General features: G+C 31.3%; 1 protein-coding gene across 1 annotated transcript in view; it reads right to left on the bottom strand.

Annotated features, from left to right (window-relative positions):
* The window catches only part of LOC100796150 (transmembrane emp24 domain-containing protein p24delta9), a 7,190-nt gene extending 2,484 nt beyond the window's left edge, over positions 1–4,706 (bottom strand). Inside the window, exons 1-2 of the mRNA XM_003520044.5 lie at positions 4,428–4,706; positions 3,668–3,880 (exon numbers count right to left, since the gene is read on the bottom strand). Of these exons, the coding sequence (XP_003520092.1) occupies positions 3,668–3,880; positions 4,428–4,643 (429 nt within the window). The 5' untranslated portion in view covers positions 4,644–4,706. The remainder of the gene's footprint in view (positions 1–3,667; positions 3,881–4,427) is intronic.
* Between the last annotated feature and the right edge of the window lie 5,359 nt (positions 4,707–10,065).

Below are 10,065 nucleotides of genomic sequence, written 5' to 3'. Positions count from 1 at the left end.
ATGATAGTTCACCAAGATCAGACATCTCAAATTCATCCATGATTCTTCCTTTGAACACTCTTATATCTTATTTACTACTGCCAGTCACTAACAAATCATCTACATAGAGACATATTATCAAAAACTCATCAGAATTTGTGTTTCTGACATAGACTCCATGCTCAGTAGTGCACTTGGTGAAATTCTGCTGGACTAAGAAGCTATCAATTTTCATATTCCAGGCTCTAGGAGCCTGCTTGAGGCCATATAGTGCCTTATTCAACTTGTAGACTTTATCCTCTTGTCCTGCAACTACATAACCAGGTGGTTGAGTTATGTAGACTTCTTCTTCAAGTGGCCCATTCAGAAATGTTGACTTCACATCCAGTTGATATAGAGACCAGTTTCTGTTGCAAGCAGCTGCCACAATGAGCCTAACGATTTCAAGTCTTGCAACTGGAGCGAAAACCTCATTGTAATCCAAGCCATGTTTTTGCAGAAATCCCCTTGCTACTAATCTTGCCTTATACTTGGACACATCTCCATTAGGCTTTACTTTAGTCTTATAGACCCACTTCACATCAATTGGTCTTTTTCCTTGAGGCAAATGGACTAACTCCCAAGTCTGATTCTTCTCAATTGATCTTAATTCTTCTTCCATAGCTGCTCTCCAATGTGAACTTTGTGAGGCTTCATCATGACTCATTGGTTCTGATTCAGCAAGTAGAGCAAAGTGCACAAAATCCCCTTCTGCAGTGATTGCTGTATCAGGATACAATTCATAATCTCTAAGTGTTTGTGGTACTTGTCTCTCTCTTTATGACCTTCTGAGTTGCTCTCCACATGATGGTACATCCTCTTCACTTTGTTTGTCTTCAAGGTTCACAATCACCTTTCTTTCACCATTGTCAACAACATTTATTTCCCAATTCCAGCCCTTTGTTTCATCTATCAAGACATCTCTGCTAATCACAACCTTCCTCATTCTAGGATCATATAGCTTGTAGGCACCAGTTGGATGATATCCAATGAGTATCATTGGTTCAGCCTTGTCATCAAGTTTCTTTCTGTTCTGCTCAGGCACATGCCTAAAACACAGTGAACCAAATATTCTGAAATGACTCACACTAGGCTTCTTTTCTGACCATGCTTTCTTCAGGTGTGTATCCCTGCAATCTCTTAGTTGGACACCTGTTCAAAATATACACAGCAGTAGAAGTTGCCTCTCCCTAGAAATAATGAGGCATTCCCTTCCCTTTCATCATGCTCCTGACCATATTCAGAATGGTTTTGTTTCTTCTCTCAGCAACACCATTATGTTGAGGTGTATAGGGAGATGTCACTTCATGAATTATTCCCTCTTCATCACAAAATACTTGAAATTCATGTGAGTTATACTCACCACCTCCATCTGTTCTAAGCACTTTGATCACCTCATCACTTTGCTTTTCACTCAACAACTTAAACTTCTTAAAAATGTTAAACACTTCACTTTTCTGCTTAATGAAATAGATCCACATTTTTCTAGTAAATTCATCAATGAATGACACAAAGTAATTGTTATCTCCTAGGGATTTCACTTCAAAAGGACCACACACATCAGAATAAATCACTTCAAGCTTTCTTTTGGATCTGATTGGAATTTCTTACTTGAAAGAATTCCTTGGTTGCTTTGACACACAACACTCAACACATAATTGTTTTGGTATCTCAATTTGGGGAAGACCATGAACCATTTTCTTACTTTTCAATTCACTTAAACTCTTGAAATTTAGATGACCAAACCTGTGATGCCACATCCAACTTTCATCACTAGTAGAAGCAGCCAAGCATTGAAATTCTGCAATCTGAATTCCAATCTTGAATGTTCTGTTTCTTGACAAAAAGGCCTTTAGGATCAGCCTCCTCTTGCTGTCAAATATCTTCATTTGAATGTCCTCCATCTGCATTGAGTAGCCCTTTTCTAGCAACTGTCCCAAACTTAACAAATTATTCTTCATATTGGGAACATATAGCACATCATTGATAAATGAGTGTTGTCCATCCTTCCTCTGAATCATCACCTTTCCAATGCCTTATGCAGTTACAGAGCTGTTATCTGCAAACTTGATCTTGCTCTTCACCTTATCATCAATGTTTACAAACCACTCTCTATATCCAGTCATGTGATTGGAACAGCCTGTGTCAAGATACCACAGATTAACATTGTCTTCTTTTGAGTTTGTTGTTGCCATTAGCAACACTTTATTAGAGTCAAAATCCTCATCTTGTGCCAATTGAGTCTCATCTGCATTTCTTGTAACCCTTTTATTTCTACATTCATATGCAAAATGTCCCCATTTCTGACAGTTATAACACTGAATACCTTTCTTGTTGAATTTCTTCTTACCCACGTTGTGATTCCCTCCACCTTTCTTGTCTATTTCTTCATTCTGGTTATGATTTCCAGAACTGTTGGAGCCCCCACTTGACCCCTTCCACTTATTGTTCTTCCACTTTCCCTTTCCCTTCTTATTCTTGCCACCATCATAGTTGTTCCCTTTGGTTGTTTGGGCTTGCATAGCTTGCTCAACTGATCTTTGTGAATTTCTTTCATTAAGTCTCATCTCTTGAGCTTCAAGTATTTCTTGCAGTTCTTCAATCTTCATTTCTTCAAGATTCTGGCCTTGTTCAATTGCCACCACTATATGATTGAATCTTGGTGTCAAGGTTCTTAATACCTTGTCAATGATCCCCAAGTCTGATTGCTTGTCACCATAAGCATTCATTTGATTTATAATTGCCAAGATTCGAGAAAAGAACTCACCAATGCTTTCTTGATCACTCATCTGTAGAAGTTCATACTGCCTTCTTAAGGTCTGCAACTTCACCTTCTTGAGTTTGCTATCCCCTACATAGGATTTCTCTAGAGTATCCCATGCCTTCTTTGCAGTATCAGCAGATCTAATTTTCTAAAAATTATCTGCATCTACACACTGATGAATAATGAACAACGTCTTTGCATCTCTTTTCATCAAATCACGGTGAGCCACCTTCTGTGCATCAGTTGGGTTCCTGTCAAGTTCTTGAACCCCTTCTTGCACCACTTCTGTCACGTCTTGAAATCGAAAGATTACCTTCATCTGAGCACACCAATCATCATAGTTCTTGCCTTTGAGAACAGACATAGATGCTGGAAAATTTCCATTCGAGGAAGCCATCTCAATTTCAGTATCCAAGGATCTTGAACTTCTGCTCTGGATACCAGTTGTTGGAACAAAGAAGCTCTTCACTCATACACTCACTATGCACTCCCTCACTCTATGTTAGAGAATAAGAGAAGATGAAAGAATTGATTGAGAAAAAATAGAGGGAATTTAAAATTCTGAATAAAACTTGTGCACTCTCATGCTCATCATTATACTTATATACATGTAGCTATAACAACCTTCATAGTTGTCAATCTAACTAACTCCTAACTATTAACTAACTAACTGAATTACAACATACATCAACATTATCGAGTACTGTCTTTTACTTTCTCTTTCTTGTGTGTAATAAGTGATTAACATGAATATAAAAGTCAATAAAATGAGATGCAAGACAAACATTTTTCAATTATATATAATTATATGTTGTATATTTTTAAAAAGTTATATTGTATATTATATATACTGCACTAATTAATACACATAACACAACCACTTACATCGATATGGCTTTTCTTTGCAACATTGGACCAATCCTTGGCAGCTACACCAGCTCTCCAATCGAAATCAATAGTTATCGTTATCTGCGGTTCATGATTGGTAGTCCAGAAACATGCAATGTAGTCACCATTCTCCACTGCCACAAATGCAAAATGCCCCGATTGAACATGCTCACTCTGGTGATAAAGATTGTTTCCAACCCTCGAAGTCACCTGACACAAATCAAATAACCCATCAATCCAATTCACCACTTCATTAATTCAATTTAGCACAAGTGCACAACAACTGAAAAATGGGCACCAAAACAAGTTTGATTCCCCTCTACTATTCTCTACTTATTTTTTTTTATCAAATTATATTTTTTTCCGTGGCCAGACTGGTGTCCCCCAACTCAGGATGTATATGTTTTTTCTCCCAAAAAATTATATTTGAGACTTAAATTTAGTTTAAAAACTCAATTTGAGAGAAATAATTATTGGGATACTTTTACAAGCTGAGTTTTAATTTGCAAATTACAATCCAAACATGTATTGATTGGGTTAAAAATTAATTTCGTTAGTGATGCATAAGTGTTATAGCCTTAAAATAAATTTTCACAAAGAAGAAGTCCAACATGGATTCTACCGCCGTGGATTGTTCAAAATTACATCCAGTAATTGTGAATTAGAATGATCATGAAAGAGAGTACAATAAAAAACTTGATAGCTATTTTATCATAACATTTATTGATTATTGTATAAAAGGAACAAAGAATTATACCCGAACGCTGACTGTGTGTGAATCGGGCAAGGGTTGATCGATGAGGGGATTGGTGATGCTGTAATTGCCCACTGTCATTGCATTGCTTCTTATGTCTTCGGCTATGCATTTGGCCTGGCCAGATTGCAATTCAAACCTTAGCGATTGAACTGAGTATGAAAAAAGTCCAATAATTAGAAGAAGAAGCAAATGGGGTGGTGGGATTAGTCCTAGCATAGTGTGATTATTTGATTAGGGAGAGGTAGTGAAACAAAACACGTACGTTTCTTGTGTCTGATTGTTTTGGTTTCATATAGTACAAGGGTTAGTGTATAGAACGTACAATGTAACAATTAATAATTAATATGGTCAAAAATTGGTTTCTTACGTGTTTGTATTTCACTGGAGCATGCACGTCAACGTTCATTCTGGTTGGCTAATTTGGATTTCATTCCTTATTTGTGCTATTTAAATTTTAATTAATAGATATATTAAAAAAAATAATTTAAATATGCTTTTGTTCTTGTAAGTTGACTTTTTTCATGTGTAAGTTTATTTTTTTAAGTATTTTTTAATTTTGATTTATGTAAGATATTTTGTTCATTGTTTTAGTCATTGTATGTTTGTATTTTTTCAATTTTAGTCATTATAAACGCTAACATAAGAAAATTATAAATAAAAAATTTAGAATTTTAAAGAGACTTTAATTGAAAAAACAAAAAATTATAAAAATATAAAAAACAAAAAAATCAAAATTAAAAAATATTAACTTACATGAACTAAAAAAATTAAAAAAATAAACACAAAAAAGAAACGCTAACTGACATGGATGAAAACATATTTAAAACACAAAATATATGCATATATTATTAAGTTACATTTTTGGACACTCTCCCCACGGGGTGTGTCACCGTTTTCTGTAGTAATATTTCTCAAGAAATATATTTGATAATATTGAAAAACATAAGTTTTTTTATAATATTAAATTTAATATATTAAATAATTATTAAATTATTAATTTTTAAAATTTAAATTAATACTATGTTATACCTTATTTTATCAGTTTTCTCTATTTTTATTTAATAATTTATAAAAGATGATAATTATAACAATATATTAAATCAATATTTTAAAAATTAATAATTCCCCATTAATAATCAATAACTATTGGAAAATAACACGTGTTTAATTTCTGTAAAATACATTCTAAAATATTGAAGTGGATAATATGTAATTGAATTAAATCAATGACTATTATTAAATTAAAGTTTCAATGGAGTTTACACACACATTAAAACCTTAAAAAATATATAACTTTTATTAACTTATAATTTTTCAAATTTCTTTGTTAATACACCTTATTGTCTTTTTAAAATATTTGATAAAAAAAATTCAAACTTATTTAAAAATATTGTCAAATTAATATTTTGGACACGGTTATATCTATATGTATGTGTTAGATTTTCATACTATGGGAAACTCAACATCACATTCTCACCGAGATGAAATTGTCATCGGTGTGTCAAGGTTACTCCATCTAGTAAGGATACTCCAACATGTGATCAACATGAGCTACACAAAAATTTCAAATTGGATAAAAATTTCAAGAATAAAGTCATATTTCAACTCATTCATACTCTTTCGGGTTAGCTCAACAACAATCCCTAAAAAAATATAACATGAAATGATGCATGAGACATATAAAACAATCATGGATTTACATACATATCATAACATGATACTTGGACAACATATAAATCTCAATATATTATCATGATATCGCGTGATCCACCCTATATATATATATATATTAACTCATTGTCAAATATACCAATTCGTCTTAAGTAGTAAAATACTTGAAAGTCTGAATGTCGAATCCATCAAAATTTTGATTGTACTTAAAGTGATACAAACCCAATTTTTAAGCAATTAGAAGAAGTAGAAGAGATAAAGAATTGTAAGTTTGAAATTTGAGGGTAAAAGGAAAAGAAAGGAAGCAAGCAAAATAAACAATAGTTTAAATGCAAGAAGATGAATTCAGAATGCAAACATATTGGGACCTAACATGCCAAAATTACTTGTGATACAATGTTAATGATTTTCTCTGTCTTATGATATCCCTGATTCCACCCATATCTACTAAGACACTTTATCTTTGGTTTTCCGTATGAAGAACTTAATTTATCTATTCTTCTCTCTCAAATTTCTTTGCAAAGATAGAAATAATAAATCACATGAAGAATAGAGATGCATGAATTGGGCTAAAGGAATATCAATCTATTTCTAGCAATGATTTCATTTAGATACCCTTACCTAGTTCTTTAGAAAATAACCATCTTTCAATGCATTATCCCCTAAACATTGTATGGATGATGAGACTATAATAAACAGATAGGAACAAAAAAGAGCAATAAAAATAGAATTGCATTAAATAGATGATAAGAAAGAGTTGCATTACAAGAGTTGGTCTGACAGGCTCCGAACAATAGGGCTTTAGCCTCTTATTGCCACGAGAGATTTTACACCTGAGGGGCTGATGTGGATAGAAGAAGGGATTGAATGGCTAAAAGAAAGGAAGGGAAGAATGACTAGAGAAGGAGGATTTTCCTTATCAGAGATGCTCCGAGTTGGAATATATTCAATAGACAGCTCTGAGACTCGGTGTGTCTTTCCCTTCTGCTTCCTACTTCTTTTGTAAACCTAAGGTAGCTTATTTTTCACGCTGACTTCATCATGCCGAACGTGCACTCCCAAGCTTAGCGAGAATGGTGGTTTAATCAAGCGCTTAGCGCAACCTTGGGCTTTCTCGTGGGCCTTCTTCGCGCTAAGCGTGAACTGGCACACGTGTGCTGAACCGGTCTTGTGCGTTAAGCGAGCTGTCCAAATCTTCAACTTTTCTTCAAGGTTTTTCTCTTCCATTTTTTACATCAATTTTCCTTTAAAGCACTTGAAATGTTCTTCTTTTGACTTCTGTTGATAAAAAATTACAATAATATTAATTTCTTCATTATTTCATTAAAAATAATAGTAAAGTGAAAAAATTGTAATCATTCTTAGTTAAAATTAACTATCAATTTAACTCAATTTTGACAATTATCAATATATAGTGAAAGTTATCCTATAAATGCCATATTCATGCTTGTTTGAAATATAAATCATAGTATTCATTTTTCTGTGTATGAGAATGAAAAACAAGAGGCCTTTTTTCTCAAAATATGGATAAATGAAAGTTTAACTTCTAAAGAAGCGCTTTATAAAATCTCAAAAATTTGATTGATTTATTTATTCTCTTTTTACACGCACAAGAAGATAACTTCAATTTAGAAAACAATCAACACAAAGATACTTTGTCCCTTTTTACTTTTTATGATATTGGCTAAGGAAAAACTAAGGAAAAAGAAAAAAGATACCCAGATCCATAAATCCATTGGAAAAGATGATCTCGAATGATGCCTCCAAACCTGGAATCACCTGGGTTTCCCCTTGAGCTGCCATCAACATTCAACTTGTAGTACCAAGACTCGGAGCTTGTCAAGATACGCGAATAAGATGTTTTGGTTTAGAACTCTGAACATCCAAATTTAACACCTGAATGGTTGTCTGAATTTGGTTTATAATGTACCATTCAGGCCACTCTTTGTCTTCAAAAACATGAACATTATGTACCCTCCAAAGAAACCAACAGGTACAAGCAAAAAGTGAACCTTTGCAATGATTTGAAAAACGTTGAATCCAAGGCTTGGCCATCATGATCCATAAAATGTGGATAGATGGTGAAATTGAGAAGCTCCCAGATTCATTTGTTGTAAGAATAGTCATGAAGCAATCCACTAAAGCACCACACCTGCAACAAGATGATCAAAAGAAGGTGTCGCATAAACCAAACCAGGTTAGTAGGGAGCTTGCCATGAAAGGCAAGCCAGATGAAGTGTTTGATTTTTTCAAGTACTTTAACGTGCCAGACCCATATCCAGATCTCTGCGGAGGTAGAATGAATAGAAGGCTCTTTAGTAATCCACTTAAAGGCAACTTTGGTAGAATGCACTCCATTCGGGAAAGATTCCCACGTGATCACATTTTGGCTTTTTTTCCCGTTGGGGGTCATTTTTTTCAGTTTTTTTTTTTATTTTTAATATTGGTCCTTTTTAAATTATATTTCAAGAAGGGTAAATGTGTTAAGATTTATATTTTTTTTAAGTCAAATCGAAAATAATTTTACGATTTCAGTTTAATTTTTTTTATTTATAACTTTGAAGTTATATATAATTTTTTAAACTTATTACTTCAAAATGGTAAGCTTTTTTTTTTCTACAGTCGTAATAGGTTTTTTTTTTTTACTTTTAAATTTTTTAATTTTTTATTTACTTGTATTTTTTTATTGTTTTCAAATTTTTAAAGTTTTTTTATTTAAAATATGTTATATTTTTTTAATATATTTTTTATTTAAAATATAATTTTATTTGTGTGTATTTTTAAATATTGTTTTATTTAAAATATTTTATATACTTTTTAATATTATTTTATTTAATATATTTTTATATTTAAAATTTATATAATTTTTTAATAATGTTATTAAATATATAAAATATTAATCATCTACTTGTATGTATAGTTACTACAGTTATGTTACATATACAAAATATTAAAATATACAAAATTATCTAAATTTTAAATATACAAAATATTTTAGATTTCACATTATTAATATATGCAAGATATTAAATAAAACTAATAACAAGTAAAATTAAAAATATTAAATAAAATTATTTATAATTTTCTTAAAAATTGAAAACAAAATAAAAATAGAAGTAAATAAAAAATTATAAAATTAAAAACCTTAAACATAAAAAAAAAACTTGTTACGACTTTAAAGTCATAAAAATAAAGAAAAAAAAAAACAAAACTCACTACTTTAAAATTGTAAATAAAAAAATTAATCTGAAGTCCTAAAATTATTTAGACTAGTTAACAAAGATTTGGTTACAATTTCTAATTCAGAAGTTATAACACCTGTTACGAATTATTTTTTTTGGAAAATAATTTAAGAAAGACCCCATATGGAAAAAAGAAAAATAATTTAAGAAAGATATGAAAAAAAATTATTAAAAAGCCTTCAGATTTTCAACATTAGAATTGAGAACATCCATGATTTTTATAGGCGTTGACAAAAGCTGACAAAAGCTCCCAATGCCACTTGTCCTCAATGATAACATCTTTAATAGAAAAAAATTAAACATTATTCCAGGAATGTACTTTTTGGAATACACAACAATAGGTTTTAAAGGTACTTTCGGATATTATGTTTAATTTTTGTATTTCAAAAAATATTTTTCAAAATTTAATAAAAAAAATGTTATGCATATGCTCCAAAATTCAATAAGACAATCATTTTAGTAAAGTTACACAAAAAAACATGATAATGTGCCTATATTTCACCTCTAATCAAATTATATAACATGTGCAAATTATGTATAGAAATTCAAAAATTATAAACACTTTTCCTTGTTTATGACAAGAGAATAAAGTTATTACATAACTAAAACTAAAAGAAAGGAAGACCAAAACAAGATATCGAATTAGGTAATAAATGAAGTGAAAGAGACAAAGAATTCTAATAAAAGAAAATGAAATATTTTATTTCTATGAAAGAAGTATATTT

The sequence above is a fragment of the Glycine max genome, chromosome 2 (assembly GCF_000004515.6).
Source record: "Glycine max cultivar Williams 82 chromosome 2, Glycine_max_v4.0, whole genome shotgun sequence".
Lineage (NCBI taxonomy): Eukaryota > Viridiplantae > Streptophyta > Magnoliopsida > Fabales > Fabaceae > Glycine > Glycine max.
Note: the sequence above shows the minus strand (reverse complement) of the source record. Positions and strands in the feature narration are given on the sequence as shown.